General features: G+C 47.6%; 2 protein-coding genes across 5 annotated transcripts in view; one reads left to right on the top strand and one right to left on the bottom strand.

The window, feature by feature from the left end:
- RHBDF1 (rhomboid 5 homolog 1) overlaps positions 1-15,584 on the top strand; it is a 47,757-nt gene extending 32,173 nt beyond the window's left edge. Inside the window, exons 2-18 of the mRNA XM_031945670.1 lie at positions 630-808; positions 1,074-1,204; positions 4,128-4,341; positions 5,634-5,840; positions 6,089-6,211; positions 6,483-6,643; positions 7,849-8,106; positions 8,715-8,826; positions 9,686-9,760; positions 9,974-10,135; positions 11,369-11,469; positions 11,708-11,771; positions 12,103-12,197; positions 12,419-12,494; positions 12,648-12,748; positions 13,140-13,293; positions 14,805-15,584. Coding sequence (XP_031801530.1) covers positions 656-808; positions 1,074-1,204; positions 4,128-4,341; positions 5,634-5,840; positions 6,089-6,211; positions 6,483-6,643; positions 7,849-8,106; positions 8,715-8,826; positions 9,686-9,760; positions 9,974-10,135; positions 11,369-11,469; positions 11,708-11,771; positions 12,103-12,197; positions 12,419-12,494; positions 12,648-12,748; positions 13,140-13,293; positions 14,805-15,224 — 2,607 coding nt within the window. The 5' untranslated portion in view covers positions 630-655 and the 3' untranslated portion in view covers positions 15,225-15,584. The remainder of the gene's footprint in view (positions 1-629; positions 809-1,073; positions 1,205-4,127; positions 4,342-5,633; positions 5,841-6,088; positions 6,212-6,482; positions 6,644-7,848; positions 8,107-8,714; positions 8,827-9,685; positions 9,761-9,973; positions 10,136-11,368; positions 11,470-11,707; positions 11,772-12,102; positions 12,198-12,418; positions 12,495-12,647; positions 12,749-13,139; positions 13,294-14,804) is intronic.
- On the bottom strand, positions 15,318-21,277 carry SNRNP25 (small nuclear ribonucleoprotein U11/U12 subunit 25). 4 transcript variants are annotated; one of them, XR_004230817.1, is made up of 7 exons: positions 20,995-21,277; positions 20,131-20,221; positions 19,666-19,771; positions 18,509-18,583; positions 17,631-17,726; positions 17,344-17,401; positions 15,318-16,178 (listed from the first exon to the last, which is right to left on the bottom strand). XR_004230817.1 is itself a non-coding variant. In XM_031945672.1 (6 exons), the coding sequence occupies exons 1-5, from the start codon at positions 21,181-21,183 to the stop codon at positions 17,669-17,671; spliced, it is 519 nt and encodes a 172-aa protein (XP_031801532.1). In that variant the 5' UTR covers positions 21,184-21,277; the 3' UTR covers positions 15,318-15,417; positions 17,631-17,668. The 4 variants fall into 4 exon arrangements, 2 of the variants coding, with proteins under 2 accessions (XP_031801532.1, XP_031801531.1); XR_004230818.1 differs by having other exon boundaries at positions 15,318-15,417; positions 17,344-17,726; XM_031945672.1 differs by lacking the exon at positions 17,344-17,401 and having other exon boundaries at positions 15,318-15,417.
- Positions 21,278-21,282: the final 5 nt, after the last annotated feature.

Genomic DNA, 21,282 nt, shown 5'->3' with positions numbered 1-21,282 from the left:
GCAAGGCTAAATTTGCATGTATTTTGAGAGATGAGGGGCTGTTATTAATATAGATAGATAGATAGATAGGTTGTAATGTATATCAGTGAAGGCAGTACCAATATCAATGAAATAAAAGGCTCTAAGAAGAAAAAAAAAGTATATCCTTCCCAGATGGTGTGTGCCCTATTCTCTGTCCTTAGCCATAAGGAATCAACTTTGGGAATTTTGGTCCTGGAGAGATTTTTTCTTTGCCCAGGTCTTTATTTTTGCAAAATTCCTTAGGATTTGGCTCCCTCTGATGGCTCCTAGGGAATATGCAGTTGATGTGGGCCCCCAGGCCAGAGGGATGGAGGAGAGGGGGGGAGAGGGAAGGGGAGCTGGTTCTGCCAGATAATTGGGCTGGTTCCTTTTAGGCTTTTCTGTTTTCCTAGCCCATCCCCTAACCTCCTTGGTACAGGTAGTTGTGGGATCTGGGAGAAAGTGAATGAGGCTTTCCTGAGCACTGGCTCTTGCCTTGGGGAATCCACCCATCACCAACTGAAGAGTCTGTGTGGGGCTCTGTCCCTCCGGATACACAAAGGAATCATTTTCCACCAAAATGTCTTGGAGCCAGGTCTCTGTCTCCATTACCTGCTCTCTGTGTTTAGGCCCGCCTGCCGCCTGAGCTGGGACAATGACTGAGGCTCGGAGAGACAGCTCCAGTAGCTTACAGCGAAAGAAACCGCCATGGCTCAAACTGGACATCCCAGCCCCTGCGTCAGCCCCAGCCCCAGCCCCAGCCCCGGCCCTGGCCCCAGCCTCGGTGGCTGAGGAGCCCTTCATGCTGGTAAGACTTCTGTGGGGACCCTTTCAGGTACGGGGCATATGAGGAGTTACCAGCCAGCCAGAGTTCCTCTTAAGTCCTAGGAACAAATAGGGGACCACACAGCTTTGCTCTGGGTTTCTAAAGGGGTGGGGATATAGCTCATTTCATCTCCTTGGCTTCTTTGAGCTTTCCAAGAGTTATGGGCAAAAGGAGGCTTAGAAATGGCCAGGGAGCAAGTTGGATGGGGATCCTCCTTCATTCTCCTCACTTCCTCTTCTTCCAATAGCCTCTGAAGCGCCAAGCCTTTCTTCGGAGTGTCAGCATGCCAGCTGAGAGTGCCCGAGTGCCATCCCCCCACGAACCAACCCGGCGCCCAGCCTTGCAAAGGCAGACGTCCATCACCCAGACCATCCGCAGGTAATGCTCTCTTGTCCCAGAACCCCTGAGCTTGGATTCCTGCCTCCATCATTCAGCCTTCCTGACTAAAAAGGCTAAGTGGTGTTTTGGAAAGGTCTGAATTTGGAATCCAAGAACTGGGTTCTTTTGCTGAGCTGGAGAGGGATCTTGGAGATCATCTGGTTCCATTCCAGAGAAGGGAAATTAATTCTCAGGTCCCTTCCAGGAATGGGAAACTTCTCTACAAGTTTTGATCTCCTTGGAATCCCAGCCGGGACCTGGTCATGGACCCTATGCACCACATTTGGATTCAGAAAGCCTGGGTTGGGTAGAATGAGAATGGCAGTGCCAGCAAGAAAAAAGCTTGCAGGAGAATTAGCTTAGAAAGGAAGAGGGCATCTATTGACATCTCTGGGAGAGACAGCCAGTGAGAGCCCACTGCCCTCCCATGTTGTCTAGGGGGAGGGGAGAAAGGGGAATGTATGTAGAGGGAAATCAGGGCCCCACAGTCAGGCTCTTTCTATATCTGTGCATTGGGAGGGGTTGTAAGAGCATGTCAGGCTCCCAGAAGGGAGTGCTAGCTTTCCAAAGTGGCCAAGGGGTCCTTAAACTTGAATTTTTATTTAATATTTTGACAACTATTTGAATAAAATGGGTTTCCTCTGTTATCTTCTATATTTTCATTTGTGCCTTTAAAAACATTATTCAAAACAAGCAAACATAATTTTTAGAAGGGATCTCCCCCAGATTATCCAAAGAATTATTTATACACAAAAAGGTTGAGAACTGCCCTGGAAGATAGTGAACGGAAGCCACCCTTTTTGACCCTACTCTTTCCAGTTGGCAGCAGTCCCTAGTTGACAGTCTTGTTTTGTTTTTGCATGAATCTGGATCTGAGAGTATTGTAATTCGATAGCCAGTCAGCCTCGCAAAGTATCCTCACTGGCTGCCGTTGGCTCCAGATCACAGGGACCCACATTCCCAGGAAGCTCTTCGGGGTTTCCTCTTTATCATAAGTAGGCCCTAAGAGAGACGGGGGCCACTTGATTCTTCCCGGACCTCTCCCCTACTTAGGGACATCACTTGGGCTCTGTATACCTTAGCCTTAGGGCTGTCTGCTCCCTTCTTCCCTCTGTGTCTCTGGGATCCCACCAGTTTCTATTCCCCAGCAGCCTTTCCTTCTCTCCTTTTTGCCAGCTTTTTCTGCCTGTTCCGTTTGCCGCCATCTCTCTGTTCCTCTCATCTATTCTTCCCCTTTCCTTGCCCACAATCCTCTTCTGTCTACTTCTGTCTCCTGCTCGGCTCTTTCTCCTTTCCCAAATCCCGAGTGTCTGGATCTGACTTCTCCCCTGCTCTTTCCGCTCTGGACCTTGTGTTTTCCCCCCAGTTCCTTCTGATCTTCCTTCTGCCCTCTCTTCTTTTCCTCTCCCCCTTCTTCTGTTTCTCTTTCACCCGCGTGGTCCCTTTCCTCATCTTTCTCTTCCTCCCTCCCTCCCCCTCCTGGCGAGCAGCAGCCGACAGGTTCACTTTGAGCGAATCCACACCCTGCCCATCCTGGGCCAGCAGGCCTCCCGCCGGCCCCTGCGAAAGCGCCAGTCTCTCTCCCGCTCCCTGCTCAGGTACCTGGCGGGAGGGCCGGTGGGCGCATGTGCGTGCGTGTGGGTTTGATCTTTGCCCTCACTCTGTGCCACCCTGGTGCCCTGCATGTGTGTGTGTGTGTGTGTGCGGGCGTGCGGACGTGTGTGGCGTGCCATCTTGCCCTAGGGGCCAGCGTGACCTGCGGGCACGTGCAGGGAGCCCTCGGCAATACTGGCCCGGCCCGGGGATGCCCACTGCTTCGCATGCTGCTTTGCTGCCATATGCGTATTGCTCAGTGAATGTCAGAAGTCCCCTGTGCCCTACCCTGTCCCTTTCTTGCTATTGTTCCTCATTCTAAAGGCTTTGTGAGTATCTTCAGGTATTCTGTGTTGAGCAGAACTGCTCCGGCCTGGAAACTTGGCCCGTTTGTGCTCTGTCTGGGGCTGGGGCTCCCATAACACGGGCAGCTGCCTAGTAAAAAGTGACTTCCCTGTCCTGAATGTCAGGGGGCCTGGACTCCGATCCTGCTCTTTCTGTAACTATGAATTCCCCTTTCCTGTCTGTCAAATGGGTGTGATTGTCCTTGACTGCCCTACCTTAGAGGATCGAATTAAATAAAGGCTGTCCAGAGAATGTTGATTCCTACTGTGCAGATGTGAAGGATTAGTGTCCTTTTGCCCAGAGAGAGGGATGTCCTAGTGTCAGGACACTCAGGGGGGTGGAGGTGGAGGGGAGAAGACTAGGAACATGCGGCAGTTTGGCCAAAGGCAGGCAGCGAGTCTGGATGCCCGTGAGACCTGGCACTGACTGCTCCCAGCTCTCTAGCTTCACTGCAGCATCCTTCCTCGTCCCCTGACCACAAGTAATTGGGGAGAAAGGGCAAAGCCTGCAAAGTTCGGGGCTCCTCCCCTCTCCTAGGACTGTGGTGGGGGCCATGTTGGGCTGGTTGTTAGGGGGACGAGACAGAAAATAGAAAGCCAGACTGGGGACACTTTGGACCTTCTCAGGCTGAGCAGACTGGGAGGAGGAACATCAGATGGTTCTTACTTGATATAGAGAAAGAAGCAGTCAAGAAAAAGGGGGTTTGGGGTGGGAAGCCATGTAGCTGTCAGGGGAGGGAGGTGTGAGATTTGGGCAAGACACTGAGCACTGAGGGAAGGAGGTCTGTGGGATACATACAGTGTAAAACCAGGGGGCTGGGGAGTAAGAAGAGAGGAGAGGGGCCAGTGCACAAGGGGAAGCACTCGGGCATCGAGATGCCAGAGCTAAAGCCCTAGATTCCGAATGGGGGGGTATCCCTTCCCTTTGAGACCCTTCTCTCCCTCCTTCTGTCTAAGGCTTGCTTCCCCTCTCACCCATCTTCTAGGGGCACAGCTGACTGGTTTGGGGTGAGCAAGGATAGTGACACTAACCAGAAATGGCAACGCAAGAGCATCCGCCATTGCAGCCAGCGGTATGGGAAGCTGAAGCCCCAAGTGATCCGGGAGATGGATCTGCCAAGCCAGGACAACATCTCTCTCACCAGCACAGAGACTCCCCCGCCGCTCTATGTGGGGCCCTGCCAGCTGGGCATGCAGAAGGTGAGATCCTGGAGGGCAGGGCCAGTGGCAAGCTCCTGGAGCCTGGCAGGGTTTGGTACAGGAGGAGTATCTTAGAAATCATGTCCCCTGAGACGCCGTGGCTTACAGTGGGCTTAGATCTGGTTTTGAATAACCGTGGGACCTGGAACAAATCACCCTTGCACAAGGGCTTGTCTGAGCCTTAATTTTCTCATCTATGAAATGGGAATAGTAATATTTTGGGAGCAGTAGGGAATATTGGATCTGGGGTCATTCAAGTCCTGGTTCTAGTATTTACAGTTTGCTTACTTCAAGGGATATTAATAAAGATAAAAAAGAAAAAAAGGAAAAAGAAAAAAAAAGCAGTATACTTAATCATTTTGTAATCAGAAAAAATGTCATATATGAAAAATACCACAATCTTTCACTCAATGTGGGAATTTCCCCTTCACCAGTGTGTCTTAACTGGCTTTAATCCATGGCAAATTTTTAACAGTGTACAAAGCTTTCTGCTGTCAAAGGAAAGAGGGAAACAAGCATTTAAGTGTACATTATATGCCAGGCACTGTGCTAAGCACTTTACAAATGTTATCTCATTTGATCCTCTTAAATCTGGGGGTTTTATTTGTACCAGTGGGGAAACTGAGGTAAAAAGAGGGCTAAATGACTTTAAACCTTGCATACCCAGCGATTGGGACTGAATTTGAACTCGGGTGTTGCTGACTCCAGGCCTGGCACTCTATCTTTTGAGTCACCTGGTTGCCTCCAAGTCAGGATTATATGATAGAAAGCTAGTTGGTAAGGTTCGGGGTTCAAATTCTAACTATTTTGTTGTTGTTTGGTTCTGTTTGACTCTGTCACCCCATGGTCCATCCTATCCTGTCTATGGAGTTTTCTGGGCAAAGCTAATTTTGCAGATGAGGAAATAGAGGGAGATAGGGTTAAGGACTCATCCAGGATCACACAGTTCCTAACAGTTGATTTTCTGAAAATACAATGTTTTTAAGGTCTGGATCTTTTTGTGACAGATCTTTTAGCAGAGTTTGAATGTTGTTGTAGAGGGGTTTGTTTGGGGGCAGGAGATTGGACAGAATGACCTTTGTGGCTCTGCAGGCCATGATCTGACCCCATCCCTCACAACCACCAAACCTTTGGGGAAACTTGCTGGCCTTGGAGGCAGTGAGGAGATGTTGAGTTGACTTTCTATGTGTCCCCAGGGACTGGACAGAAGGGTTTGTCTGTGGGGTCCGAACAACACGGGGTGGTTTCCTGCCCCTTTCCCCATCCCAATGAGGCCTTGTCTCTGGTTGCAGATCATCGACCCCTTGGCCCGAGGCCGGGCATTCCGCGTGGCAGATGACACAGATGGCTACAGCATCCCTCACACTCCTATCACCCCTGGGGCCACCTCCCTTTGCTCCTTCACTAGCTCCCGCTCTGGCTTCAATCGCCTGCCAAGGAGGCGAAAGAGGGAATCTGTCGCCAAGATGAGCTTTCGAGCAGCAGCAGCTCTCGTGAAAGTAAGCAGGACTTGGACCCTGCTGGGGGGCTTAGAGATGGGCCCCTCGTTGGAGGAGATCTTGTGGGGCGTATGTAAAACTTGTAAGAACATGTGGGCCTGTACATGCCCAGCAATGTAGGAGGGATGCACCTAGGTGGGGATGTGCAGGTATGTCTGTGCACACAAACCCCATGTGTGAAGTCTCTTGGGAAGCCTTGGGGGCTCTCACCTGAGCCCACAAAGCTTTATTGTCCCCCCCCCCCATAGGGCCGCTCTATGAGGGAAAGCACCTTGCGCAGGGCCCAGAGACGAAGCTTCACACCTGCCAGTTTCCTAGAAGAAGATACCGTGGACTTTCCTGATGAACTGGACACATCCTTCTTTGCTCGGGTAAATGAGAAGCCTGGCTTCCTCCTGCCTCTCCTGGCCATCTTTCCGGCACCAGCTTTCCTTGTCCTGGGCCGCCACAGTTTGTTTCTCTCCCTGTGTCTCCAGCCCACCCAGAGGGATCCTTCTCCTGTTAGCTCACTGCTTTATCCCCTGCCGTTCTCTCCTCTTCGGCCCGCCTTGGGCCGTTCAGCCCCGCGAAAGCCCTGTTCCCTGCGTCCCCTCCCTCTCTGCTCTTGTGATGAGCGTCCTCCCCACTACCCCATTTGCTCAGGAAGGAGTCCTCCACGAGGAGCTGTCCACGTACCCGGATGAGGTGTTTGAGTCGCCCTCCGAAGCTGCGCTCAAAGAGTGGGAAGAGAAGCCCTCCGAGCAGGCGGACCTCACGGGGGGCGCCCTGGACAAGAGTGAGCTCGAAAGAAGCCACTTGATGCTGTGAGTTGCTCCCTTGCCGGAAGGACGGGTGTTTTGGTGACAGGTGCTCCTGAGTTTGGGGTGGGGACGAATCTTAGCCAAAAGGTAGGGCTCACCCCCGGAGTCTCTGACGACTCTGAGCCCCTTATCCTCCGATGGAGAACTTCGCAGGGGACAGCATAAAAGGATACTGGATTGGAGGTCAGAGTCCCAGGTTCAAGCCCTCCCACTGTCTCTTAACTGTCTGGCCCTGAGGAAACCATTTCCATCTCTCAACCTCATTGTTCTCCTTTAATAAACAGATGAATAAAATGTTTCTGGGGCATATTTTTGCTTGATAAAAGGAATAAAAAGAGCTATCTAAAAACCTAAAAAAAAAAAATCCAGGAGAGAAGAGCCAATGATAATTAGTTTTCTAGCAGTGGGAATCTTCCAGTAGAGACAAAATAACCACTCTACAAGGGATCAAAGGGTAGAGAAGAGGCGCCTTTTTGGGCCACATGACCTCTGAAAGCCTTTTAGCTTTGAGATATTACAGGAGTCATGTGTGAGCTCTTTCCTCACAGTGCCTGGGACATAGTAGGTGCTTTTGTTGTTTACTCATTTCAGTCCAATTCTTCAAGACCTCATTTGGGGTTTTCTTGGCAGAGATACTGGAGTGGTTTGCCATTTCCTTCTCCAGTTCATTGTTACAGATGAAGAAAATGAGGCAAATAGGGTTACATGATCCCATTTATGATTTTCTTGGCAAAGATGCTAGAGAAGTTTGCCATTTCCCTCTCCAGCTCATTTTAAGATCAAGAAACTGAGGCAAACAGGATTAGGTGATTCCATTTGGGATTTTCTTGGCACAGATACTGAAGTGCTTTGCCATTTCCTTCTCCAACTCATTGTTACAGATGAGGAAACTGAGGCACACAGGGTTAAGTGCCTTGCTCAGAGTCATACAGATAGTAAGAGTCTGAGATAAGTCTTCCTGACTCCAGCTCCACTATGCATTCTATCCATCCACTATACCATTGAGCTGCTTAATAAAAGTTTATTAATAATATTCCCAGAAGAGCTTTCTGGGGAACTTATTTAACCATTATGTGTCATTTGTTTACACTCACTTACATCGGCTCTCGGAGTGGAGGAGTAGAAGGTGCCCGAGCCTCTGGACAGCTGGGGATGACCCTGGCTAGCAGAATTGCCCCTCCTGAGCCTGGCTGTTGTCTCTGTTCCAGACCTCTGGAGCGGGGCTGGCGGAAGCAGAAGGAGGGGGCAGCCGTAGCTTCTCAGCCCAAGGTGCGGCTGCGGCAGGAGGTGGTGAGTGTGGCAGGGCCACGACGGGGTCAGCGCATCGCTGTGCCGGTCAGAAAGCTGTTTGCCAAAGAGAAGAGGCCCTACGGACTGGGCATGGTGGGCCGGCTCACCAATCGCACCTATCGCAAGCGCATAGACAGCTACGTTAAACGGCAGATTGAGGACATGGATGACCACAGGTGGGGAGTGGCCAAAGGAAATGGGGGCACAGATGGTGGGGTTGGAGTGCCCAGGAAGGTAGTGGACACTGAGGGAATGGAAAGAACAAGGGGATTGGGAGGCTGAGTCCTTTAAGCACATCTATGGTATAAAACCTGAATTTATGTGAAAGATCGATTTGATACCGAGGCTTCCATTAATAACCAACAATAATTGATCTTTATATAGTTCCTTAAGATTTAAAAAAATGCTTCTTATCTAGTATCTTACTTCAGTCTCATCCTAACCCATTGAGGTGGGTACTTATAGATTACTTATACCCTTTTTACTGATGAGGAAATTGAGGCCCCACACGGGGAGAGTGACTTGCAGATGGTCACATGGGAAGCTGGTAACATCAGAGTTGAGATCTGAGTTTTTTCCTCCTTCCTGTGCTACTATTTTTTATTATTATTCATAAACAAAACAAGAACCCCAGGTTTTGGGGGTGGGTGGGATGGGGCAGCAGGTCTGCTTAGACTATAAGGCAATTTATAACTGATTCTGTATTGTAACCTGGCTGCCATCTTCTGGGGATCTGGGGCAGGGGCTGGCCGGGCCCAGAGCTGACCCTGTGTTCCTTCTCCAGGCCCTTCTTCACCTACTGGCTGACCTTCGTCCACTCTCTGATCACCATCCTGGCCGTGTGTATCTATGGCATTGCCCCTGTTGGCTTCTCTCAGCATGAGACGGTTGATTCGGTGAGGACCCCAGGGGGCTAGGGCAGGGCCTCTGACCTGGGATTGCTCTCCTGCCTTTGGCCCTGCTCTCCTGCCTCCGGCCCTGCTCTCCTGCCTCCCTCGGCTTCCATCCCTGGTCCCTTGTGCCATCCCAGGGCAAGACGGGAGTTGGGATAATGCTGCTTGTTTCTGTCCAGTGCTGTGTCTGGTCTTTGTCCACCTTGGATCAGCCATCTCTCCTGGGGCCTCAGTATCCCTGTCAGAGCATTGGGCTCTTGCGCCAACTCCATCATCATATTCCTTTGGCAAAAGCTTGTGGCTCTGCTGGGTCAGGCTGGGAATGAAGGATGTCCCAGAGAGGGATGATTGGATGACCCTGGAATCCTCTCCCCCATTGGCCAAGGGCATAAAGGTTTAGAATCAGAGAACCAGGGTGCAAATCTCCTTTTCTGTGCCACATCCTGGCATTTATCTCTTGGGCCTCCTATCTGTAAAATGATGGTGGCTAAAGCCAGATCTCTGGGATCCCTCTCAGTGTTGTTCACTTGTGCCTGACTTCTCATGAAGTTTTTCTGGCAGAGACATGGAGTGGTTTTAGTGGATTGAGGCAAGCAGAAGCTAGTGAGTGCCTGAGGCCAGATTTGAATCTTCCCGGTTTCAGACCCAGTGCTCTATCCACTGAGTTACCTGGCTGCCTCTGAAGTGCCTGCAAACCCTAGCTCGTGGTGCTATGAATGAGCTCATCACCCCTTATTCTCCCAGCCTGATTGGTCTCTCTGGGGCCTTCTCCCTGCTCCACCTCCTCCTGGATATTTCCTGGGGCTTCCCACCCAATCTCAATTCAGTCCTACTTCCTTCACCCTCCCCACTTTCCCAACAGGTCCTGAGGAACAGAGGAGTTTATGAGAACGTTAAGTATGTGCAACAGGAGAACTTCTGGATCGGCCCGAGTTCGGTAAGTCTTTGTGGCGTGGTGCTGGGAATCGGACAAAGCTGAGGTCCCTGCCTCTGGGAAACCTCTGTAACTGTGTCTCGGTTTCCTCCGACGTGAAATGAGGGGTCTGGATGTGTGATAGTCTGAGGTCCTGAGATTTAGGGGGCCAGGCAGGGCTGTCTCTCCCCAGTGCTCTGGGCTTCTCCCCACCTCACCTCGGACTCCCTCACGCAGGAGGCGCTCATCCACCTCGGGGCCAAGTTCTCACCATGCATGCGGCAGGACCAGCAGGTGCACAATTTCATCCAGGCCACTCGGGAGCGGGAGAAGCACTCAGCCTGCTGCGTGCGGAATGACCGATCGGGCTGCGTGCAGACTTCCGAGGAGGAGTGCTCTGTGAGTGCCTGGCCCCATCCTGGTCCCCACAACCCAGGAGCAGCTGGGGCCTTGGGACAGGAAGGGAAGGGCCTTGGGAAGACCCCGCTCGGTGTGGCCCCGGTCTCTTGGTTCCCTCTATGAGGTGCACTTGTGGACACTGGTTTGCAGCTCTTGTAGCTTGGATAACCAGTGACTGACCTCACACGGATTCCCTGTGTGATTTTGGGAAGGTCTCCTTGTCCCTTTGCATCTCCTCTGTTCAGTGGATGCTCCCTGGGGGCCCTTCTGGCTGGGATGGTGCTTTACAAGGTGCACCATGCTAGTCTGCAAAGAATGCTAGATTTGGACTGCAGGGACCTAGGACCAAGTCCTGCCTAATGAGAGCGTGGCGAGCCATCACGTAAGGCTCGAGCCCCATTTCCCCACCTGTCTTGTGACAGCCTTAGCGTGCCGTTGTCACCCATCTGTGGCTTTTGAGCGAACATTGTCACTCTGAAGATTGTGGCTTTTTAATGTTTTTGCCTCCCTGTGATCCTGCCCCACCTATTCTGTGCTTCAGTGCTGTTCCTGGCCTTGATGGCAGAACAGGGGGCAGGTAGATGCTGAGGCCCTAGGAATGTCCCACCCACACGTGCACTAAAACCTGGCTTTGTCTGTTCATGTTGCATCTCTGTAAACTCGTTATTTACTGATTGTTAACCCCAGCCCCAATGTGTGTGATGATAATAAGCTGTTTCTGTAGGACTTTTAAGATTTACCAAGAGCTCTTTTCACCACAGTCCTGTGGGGGAGAGGGATAGATAAGGCAAATATTATTATCCCCATTTTATGGATGAGGAAACTGAACTCTAAGAGGTTGTTTACTTTTCCACAATCACACAGCTAGTAAGTGAGAGTCTGAGATGGGATTTGACTTTCATCTCTTGACTAGAAGTCCTTCTCTTTGCTAGTAGTGGAACTTGCTGTAGTAACCACATCTTCCTTGATTTTATGATCCTTTTTTACTTTTCCTGTGTATTTATTTAATGGGAACCTGGTGCTGTCTTGTTCTACTCTGTGTAATAGCCTGTATCATTTTTTATGTCTTCTGTTATCTCTTTGAATTCTTTGTATTTGTTGTTTCCTGTGAGAATCATCCTTTAGCAAACCTATTATCCCAGGGGTTGGGCCAGTGCTTCTCCCTTTCCAAGTCCTGTTCCCTGCCCTCAGTCTTCTCATGAGGCTGACCCTAATCAGCCTTTCTCTTTGCAGTCCACGCTGGCCGTATGGGTGAAGTGGCCTGTCCACCCGAGCACCCCGTACCTGGCTGGGAACAAGAGGCAGTTTGGCTCTGTCTGCCACCAGGACCCCAGGTAGGTCACTGTGCGGGCATCCTGGCCGACAGCCCTGCCACTCCTCATCCCTTCTCTGAGCAGCATGCTAACCCTATTGATGTGTGGAGGGCGTAGAAAGGATGACCATGTAGGATCAGAGATGCTTATGTTCTTGGGCTTGCACATATTTGGGCTCGGTGTGGGGCAGCCAGCACAGATGGGTCCTGGGAAGATGAGGGACCAGTGGGCAGGGCTCTAACCGGCTGTGGCATCACAGGGTATGTGACGAGCCATCCTCCGAGGACCCACACGAATGGCCGGATGACATCACTAAGTGGCCAGTAAGTACCTACATCTGTGTGAGGGATACCATAGGCACCTTCCACTCTGGAGTCCCCTGATCCTGAGGCAGATCCTATACTATTTGGAGGGAACAGTCAGGGGTGAGCCAGATGTTCTTGTTCTTCCTGATTTGGTAGATGATGGGCTAACGTGTTGAAGAAAGAGCCAGTTAGATTCCCAATGGTTTGCAGGCTTTCTTCTCCATCCCCAAACAGACTGTTGGAACGGCTAAAACCCTGCTTTATAAAGGCATCTCATAGGGGAACAGCAGTCCCTGGGATTTATGCAATTCTGATCTGCTCTCTCTGCTCTGACCCATCTATAATCCAGATCTGCACCAAAAACAGTGCTGGGAACCACACCAACCACCTTCACATGGACTGTGCCATCACCGGAAGGCCTTGCTGCATTGGTACCAAAGGAAGGTGAGAGGGAACTAGCCCCTGCCTCCACACCTGGCTTCTCAGAACTGACACTGACAGTGCCAGTGACATATGGGACGGGTCTGAATAATCCAGAGGCTGGTTTATGGAGCCTGTCCCAGGGAAGGTTACAGGTGTGGGCTGAGGAGATGAGACCAGACTACAGGGGACCACTGTGGTGACCCAAAGCCAATTACTGCCCTCTGACTTTTCCTCCCTCTAAGGTGCGAGATCACGTCTCGGGAATACTGTGACTTCATGAGGGGCTATTTCCACGAGGAGGCCACACTGTGCTCCCAGGTATGGTGATAGAGTAGGCGGGAGCTGATTTCATGCAGGGCAGGCTGTGGCATAGTGGGAGGAAGGGGGAATTGTGAAGGCCTTCCCAGCCTGGCCTCCCCCAATAAGCCGTTTTATTTCCTGGGATACTGATAGGCTGTCATTTCTCCACAGGTGCATTGCATGGATGATGTGTGTGGCCTTCTGCCCTTCCTTAACCCTGAGGTTCCTGACCAGTTCTATCGCCTCTGGCTCTCTCTTTTCCTACATGCTGGGTAAGTCACCACCCTCTTGGGCTGGGGTCTGGGGGCTTTTCTGGCCTCCAAGGGGTGCTGAGTTGAACATGATGGCCAGGCTGCTGAACCTACTGCCCTTTTCTTGGGTTTCCAGATCCTCACTGCCCAGTTTTGGCAGTTTTTTCCCCTGGAAGTCTGCATCTTAAACAATAACCTCTTCTCACATACACATTTCTTTGGTGATCCCCAGGAAGTTACCTGAACCTGATGGATAAAAAAGCACTTTACTACTGTGTGCCAAGTGCCATATTAAGCTCTGGGGATACAAACATAAACTCCCCTTCTGGTGAAGGGCAACATTAGTAATTAGGTGGGGTCTGTGAAGGAAGAAGGGTGTGTGATTCTAAGTGTTCTGCCCTTTTTTCTGCAGGATCCTGCACTGCCTGGTATCCGTCTGCTTCCAGATGACAATCCTTAGGGACCTGGAGAAACTAGCAGGCTGGCACCGTATATCCATCATCTACCTTCTGAGCGGTATCACAGGCAACCTGGCCAGTGCCATCTTCCTGCCCTACCGGGCCGAGGTGAGTCTTTTTGAGGTTTTGGGGGTCACGTGGTGGTCAGTTTGGATGTTATTAGAACCTACCAGGCCCCTCTGGCTCCCCTCAGCCCGGCTCCCTGGGTAACCCTTTGCGGATTTCATTTTCTCTTTAAAGTGAGGGGGTTTTACTTGATCAGTAAGGATTCTTTAGGCTCTGATGGTCTACTATCTTCTAAGCATCCTTCTAGGACTCTGTCTTTTCACTGGGGTCCTTGAATCCAGCTTCTGTCTTATTCTTTAATCTCATTCTCCTAACAAGACTCTAAACCAGTCAAGTGCAGATTTTATCTCTCATCAGAGAGATAGGATCTCTTCATCTTCTCCATCTCCCTTAGAACTTAAAAACAGCATGGCCTTCATTTCATGTTATCCAATCCTGAAAACATACCTAAACAGAATTTTTGCAAATAAAAAATGAAGTACTTTGCTTTTAATATGTTAGTGGACACCATAGGGGAGAGAATTTAAGAAAAGTAACTAACAGAATCACTGCTCTCATGGAACTTTTAAATGTATAGAGGAAATTTTGGCACTAGGAATTAAATTTTCACAAAAATGCACCTTTTTGCTTTTGGCTAGTTGGGGACTACAGGAATGAAATGATGCATGTTATCAGATAGTAACACTTTGTCACTTCCTTAATTGCTTTTCTTGGTTACAAAGGGAAGGATTCAAAGATTAAATGATAAAAGGGTGAGAGAGGGGGTAAGTGGCACTTTTATCCAAAAATGAGTGCAATATGAAAACAAAAATCATTTCAATAAAGCATATTTACAGTATTTTAAAAAATTTGTAACATAAAATCCCCTTCACTGTGACTTTACTGTCTCTTGGCTGTTTTGGGATTTATAACCTTCCAGAAATTGTAAGATATAAAAGGTTGGCTAGAAGAGGTCCACTTCACTGTGACTTTATTGTCTCTTGGCTGTTTTCTCTAAAATGGGATTTATAACCTTCCAGAAATTGTAAGATATATAAAAGGTTGGCTAGAAGAGGTCTGTTCTTGTTAACAAAGATTCCACAAATTACATTACAAATCTTTTAAAATGAAGAATTTCAGATTTATTCAAGAGAATTTAGAACCTTTAAACCAGAATTTAGGACCTTTGAATAAGGCAACCTGGAACCATGTGAGATCATTGTTTCCTTGGACAATTGAGGTGAGGGTCATCTATTAGTAAATTAACATTAAGGTTTTACCATGATCCAAGCACTGTAGTAAACATTAAAGATATATTCTTCCTGCCCTAGTGGGCAGAATCCAATGGGGGTTGGGGGGGAAGATAAAACATACAAAATACTGTGTACAAACAAGGTATAGACAACATAAATATATGGGAACGCTTTCTGTAGGAGGTAATGGGATGGTTCCAGATGACAGCAGGCTGAGGTAGTTTGGGCTCAGAAGATGCCTTGGGTACAGGTGGGCCTTCCACAAGGCTGTTTGCCAGAGCACCTGTCCCAACTGTTCCCCCTTCTCCATTTCTCCTGCAGGTTGGCCCCGCAGGCTCCCAGTTTGGCATCCTTGCCTGCCTCTTTGTGGAGCTGTTCCAGAGCTGGCAGATCCTGGCTCGACCCTGGCGAGCCTTCTTCAAGCTTCTGGCCGTGGTGCTGTTCCTCTTCACTTTTGGTCTCCTGCCCTGGATTGACAACTTTGCCCACATCTCAGGCTTCATCAGTGGCTTCTTCCTTTCCTTTGCCTTCTTGCCTTACATCAGCTTTGGCAAGTTTGACTTGTATCGCAAAAGATGCCAGATCATTGTCTTCCAGATCATCTTCCTGGGGCTCCTCTCTGGTCTGGTGATCCTCTTCTACTTCTACCCAATCCGCTGTGAGTGGTGCGAGTTCCTCACATGTATTCCCTTCACAGACAAGTTTTGTGAGAAATACGAATTGGATGCTCAGCTTCACTGATCCAGGGCCAAAGGAGGTGGAACTTGGAAGGGAGGCAGTGGTGTCGGACCGGAGCTGGGAGCTGTGTCTCCTCCTCCCCCAGGCGGGGATGGACCCGGATCCCATCGCACTGGCCAATCTTGCCCACCTCCAGGCTTCTGCACTTGGCAGTCCAGCCTAGCCCTGCCTCATCTCACCATGACTCACATGTTTCCTGAAAACAGAATGATTGTGCCTTGTTCAGTTTTGTTGAACCCCTTTTATGCCTCAAGGTTTTTATTACACTAGTGTCCATAACTACCTTTTTAACTAGCCCAGCTGACGACCACCACATGTGGCCAATAAATGGAACGGGAGCGTTTTAGCTGCCATTAACTCAGATTATATGTGTGTTTTTTTCCTTTCTAGGCTGCCAATTTTGACAGGGTAATGAGGGGAAAGCTTCAGGAGCAACCAGGGAATAAATAGTAAACATGGATATTGGGGGTATTGAGGGCACTGTGGTAGTATAGAACACAAAGTTGTGGGTGGGTCAGAACAAATTCAAAAGGTTACTTAAACTAGGTTTGGGGAAAGGACAAAATGATTATTTTTAAGAACTGAATGAAGTTAGGAACATGGTGGGAAGTGGGCAAAAGAACCTGAGTCAAGTCAAGAAAAAAGTGGCCCAAGCTCCCCAAAATGAGAAAGGATGCTCTGGAGAGAAGAGAGCAACTTTCTCTCATCAACAGAAATAGGCTCTTCTTTTACACAAAATAAAGATCCATCATCAAGTAGAGGAAGAATAAATGGCAAGCACAATGAGAACATGAGGATGCTGGGAAGGTTGCACCCAAGGCACAAGATTCCAAGTTCCAAGTCTTCTATTCCCTGGGAAATGGCCCCATTTGTCATCCTGCTCCTTCCTAGTCATACTCAGGGCTGGATGTAAAGATCTCAGCATGGCAGCAAAACTGGGTCTGAACTGCTTGATCCCTGTTTGGGGGTAAAAAAAGGACCTTTCAATCAGGCAATTCTGAATGGATCAAATCTTTGGTTCCTTTGCCACCAAGTAGGATCCATGATTTCCAAAGGAATGTAATGGATAACATGAGATATAGGAGTTTCCTACTTTTAATAGAAGACATGGATTGGGCAGACTGTAGGGAAATTACAGGGAATTTTGGCCAGTGTGGGCAAGGTGGTGCCGCTTTTAGAGATGTGGACCAGATTAGGAAGAGGACAGGCAAGTACCTTTTAAAAGTTTGAAAACAATAGTCACTACATGGGGAATGAGGCAGCTGAAGAGTCATTTGACAAATAATCACTGGTATCTGTCCTCCAAGACCCAAAGAAACTTGTATGGAAAGTAAAAAGGTGATAGCATGTTATAAGTATTAGATAAACTGGGTTTTACCTGGAGGATTTCAGCTTTTATCGATGAGAAAGCAGCTCTGTAAGAAGTTTATGAATTTCTTAAGTAATATTATTTATATTTGTATTTAGCTGTCATGTCACTGACCAGGTGCCACCTCTGGCAGTGGGGGATGCTTCCTCTTCTCCTCCCCTTTGTAACAAACAGCATATATGTAGAAACTGGCTAGTCAAGGTCAGAAGCAAAATGTAGGGCCAGGAAACATCTTATGAATAGCAGCAATCTGACCTCATGATTATGCCTGTATTTCTATAACGTCTTAAGATTTACAAAGCACTTTCCTCACAATGACTGTGGTTTATCATACAAAGATTATTTGTATCCTTGTATTATTATACAATATAATACAATAATAATTGTATTATTACTTTGACAGATGAAGAATCTAGATATTGAGAGAACTAAAGTTTCTATATGACATCTAGTTTGAGGTAACATTTTAACATTTAAGTTAACACTTGAAGCCAGGTGTTATGCCATAGTAGAAAGAACAAGTGACTAGAGAGATGTGGGTTCAAGCCTCAGTTCTTTTATTTACTGTCTGATTTTGGGCCAAGTCCCTTAACCTTTCTTTTTGCCTGATTTCCTCATCTATAAATGAAGTTGGACTAAATAACCCATAAGCTCCCAAGTAGCTAAAAGAAAGAGGGGAGGGGTAAAAAAAGGCCTACGAATCTCATTTTAAGTTGAATACCCTCACCACCCTCAATGTACATCCCAAATCACCTGAATGAGAAGATGATCTATTCCTGGTAGCCTCCTGCATCCTTATTTCTTCAGAAAGCTGGAAATAGCACAAAAAGATCACTGTCATACAGACCAAGGGCATTTTCTCAGTCCTAATTCACTGTACCAAACAAGGGGACATTAGCCTAAGAAGGGAACGGAGACTAGATACAGTGCAACCTGGCAGGGCTAGGAAAGAAAGCATAATACTGGAGTGAGCCTAAAAGACTGATGCAAATGCTGTTAAGTTCAACTGTATCCTGCTCTTCTTTTTTCTAAAGACTTGCCTGCTCCTGTTTACAGGTCCTTCTTACTAAGCATTACTTCATTTGTTTCTCAGCTTCTTGATAAAGGAGACCTCATCTCGGTTTCGGATGCCATACCTGAAAACAAAACAAAAAACAAAACACTGGTTACTAGTCTGGAATTTGAAGTCTCAGTAATATCCTGCATTCTCTAAGGCCTTGTTCTATCACAAAGAGAAAGACAGAAGGGAGGGTTGAGGCTGGGGGTGTCCAGATGAGCAGTAAAAACTCCTTTCTTTATTGCTAAATGGGATGACAAAACTTATGCATTCTTATTTCAAAATATTTCTGAGCTCTTCCTACATTTAACTCACTAACATGAGGGAGTCACATGAGGGAAAAATATAATGCAAAGTTTCAAAGTCCATCTCTTTAACCACAGATGATGCTATTCCCTTCCTTCAGCTTAGTCTTTTTGGTCCAGTTATTTCCATGGCTAAAAGCCAATGTTTGGAAAAACAAGAATCACACTTCTAATGTGTTTTTTCCTTTTAATATTCAATCATTTAAGGACTTTAAAACTTGTTCCACTTTCAAATCTTTGTCCCTTCTTCCTTTCTTCCTATTTGCTACCAAGACTATGGTCAGGCCAAGCTTTCAGGAAAGTTGCTGACAGCCAAACCTCCCAGAAAGGAAGACATTTAACAATTAAGTATTTATAAAGCACATGCAGAACCTTCTGTACACATTTCCTACCATCTATGTACAGAACATTATCCTGGGAGTGTTGAAAGAGAAAATATACTCAGTTCTTTTGACATTAAATGAGCACTTTGAACATTTGGGATCATAGGTGATATTGATATGGAGGGACAGGGACCCCAGAATTTCTTGCAGCATAAATAAAATGGATCACTTACTCTCGAAGTTTCTTCGCATCTTCAGTTAGCTTCTCTCCAGCAAAAGTGAGATGATATGTTCTCCATATATATGACCTGAAGACCCCCAAGAATTTAAAAGGGAATAAAAGTCAAACAACAGAATTCAACAGAAAGATAAAAAAATGCCTGTTATCAAAGACAAATTCCAGAAGGTCTCCTAAGACGACAATAGGGTAGACTTACAGCCTACTGTGGGTCATGACCCCATGTGGAATTTCAAAATTATGATTATCAATTTTATGATATGTTAAAAATTGTTTTATTATAGTAAATGTTTGGTTTGTATAAATATTTTATAACCTTATAAACCTGGAGTCACATAAAAATTTCTTGGGTGAAAATAGGTTTTGGGTAGAAAAAGTTTAAGAAGCCCTCACTACAACTTTCCTCAGGAGAGTAAGTATATTTAAGTATCCTTATTTACTAAGATGAAAGAAACCCTGAAATAAAATAAAACTAAAATTATTAACTAAAAAAATTAACTCTTCTCTACGATCTTACAGCTGGTGAAGCTAGTTTCAAAAGAATCCTTTAGCAGCCACCTATCTTCACTGATATACTTTGAGGACTATATTCTTGAGTACTTCTATAGATCAAGAATCTCAGCTGAAGGAGTATTAGAGGTGGTCCAGCTCAGACTCCAACTGGGGAAATCTCTTCTACAGATCATAGAATGTTAGGCAGAACCTTTGCATTTGATCTTCATTTACGTGGATAAACAGGCCCAGTGATGGAACTTTCTCAAGATCATACAGTGAATCAGTGGCACAGTCAGGATTACAAAGTGGTGCCCAACATCCTAATTTGCTATTCAAAAATTATCTCAAAGCTTAGTGTTGCCAGAGAGGTCAGCCAACCTCCTGCCTAACACAGGGATCACATCTATTTTTCAGGCTGCGGGTGAAAGTGAGAGGCAGAGGAGGTGGTAAAGTAGTAGGTGGATCACTGAGCTTCTGCTTGGAAATCCACAATGATAGAGAGCATATCAATATGTAATGTAGTCTCTATATTTAGGATCCCTAATTATTTGATTGTTTGTCCTGAGGTCTATCTAATATCTACCTCTTTGTCAAAACTTCCACTCAAGCTAAAGGACAGAGAAAAGATGATAATCCCTCTTTATTCTGACAACTTACCAGCTGATATGCTGAATGCCTCCTTCTCGTTCCTGTTTGAGCTGTACATATCTCTGGATAGCTTTCTTCAGATCCAAGGTTGTGGCATTTTGCACCACGACAACAGCTGAAATGTGGATATAAACAAAATACGTAAAAGTTCCCAATAAGCAAATTGTCCTTTGCTTATTGCTTAAAATTAATTTTATTCCAAATGCCCACAATGGGGTGGGGTTCTCCAGGAAGATCAAGAATTGTGCCTCAGAGACTGCTGAGGACAAAGTGGGTAGGAATCTTGGGACTTGAACCGTACTTAAAACACTTCCATGGACAAATTCCTTCCTCTCTCCAGTCCTTTCTGGCTCTGTTTCACCTTCCCCCAATTATTAATGAATTTCTCAGCACTTAGCAAGTCTCACAAATGATTACAATAGACAAATATAAATGTTAGACACCTCCAGGATAGCCAAACAAAAAAGTTCTTACGCATCACTTCTCCATCCACTTTGCATACTCTGACAGTCATCGCTTGGCCATATTCCAGAGCTATCTGAGAATTTATCTCCTCCAAAGTGACCTAGAACACAATAATAATTATTTAGAGAAAAAGAACCATGGGATTTGAATCAAGAGAGGATGTTGCAGATCATCTGGGAAATGAAGTCCAATCTCTTACAAAGGACTCTTCACAACAAGCCTATAGGACAGACAGGTAAAGTATCATTCTCTTGTTTCTGAAGAGGAAACGGGCTCAGAATATAAATAAATGAATGGGATTTGAGGGGATATGAAGGGAATTATATTTTACACAATTGGTTTTAATGTCTGGGGTCATGCTGGTATAGGTAACACGGGTTTTTGACACTTTCCACCGTGCTAGGCTGACAAAACAAGAAGGCGCGGAGTAGAAAGCCAGAGACAGCCGTGGCCTTGTCGGACACACGCCCTACCTCTCATTCCCGCGATTATACGGACCTCACAGGCGGGAAATCCCAGGATCTGATTTTCCAGCCGCATATGGGCCTTCTTTGGCGGTTTCACACTGCGCCACCCCCCCCCCCACACACACACACCCCGCCCCCAAAGAGAGCAGACCAGCGCTTAGCGCCAGACTCGGCACGTTTCCTGACTTTTAGATCTCCTTCCTCGCTACTAACAGATATATCTCGCAGGTTTCTGGATGGAGCCAAGGGAAGAAGAAGCCTTCAGGAGTTCGGTTTGGCTCTCAACGGTGCCTCCTTCTGCTCCTCTTTCCCTCCCCTTCCTCTTCCCTTCTCTTCCCTCTCCTTCCCTCCCCTTCCCCTATTCCCTTTCCTCCCCTTCCTCCTCCCCTTCCCCTCCCTCCCATACCTGGATAGGCAGGTCGCAGAGTAGCGGATCCTGAACGATCATGGCTAGCCCCTCCTGAAACACATCCACCACTTCGGCGTGAGGCAGCGCCTCCTCTTCGTCGTCCTCATCTTCCCCGCCGCCCCCGCTGTTCGCAGCCTCCGCTTCTTCCTTAGCGACCGACGGCTTCTCCTCATCCCAGTCCTCCATCTCCACGTCTTCCACAACAAACTTCCGACAAGCGCCACCAAAGAAGCAGCGGGGAAACTGCGGGGAAGGGCGGGCCTGCCGGAGAGACTGCTGGGTAAC

Source organism: Sarcophilus harrisii, chromosome 1 (assembly GCF_902635505.1).
Source record: "Sarcophilus harrisii chromosome 1, mSarHar1.11, whole genome shotgun sequence".
In the NCBI taxonomy this organism is placed as follows: domain Eukaryota; kingdom Metazoa; phylum Chordata; class Mammalia; order Dasyuromorphia; family Dasyuridae; genus Sarcophilus; species Sarcophilus harrisii.
The sequence above is the reverse complement of the archived record's forward strand: the minus strand, read 5'-3'. Positions and strand labels throughout refer to the sequence as shown.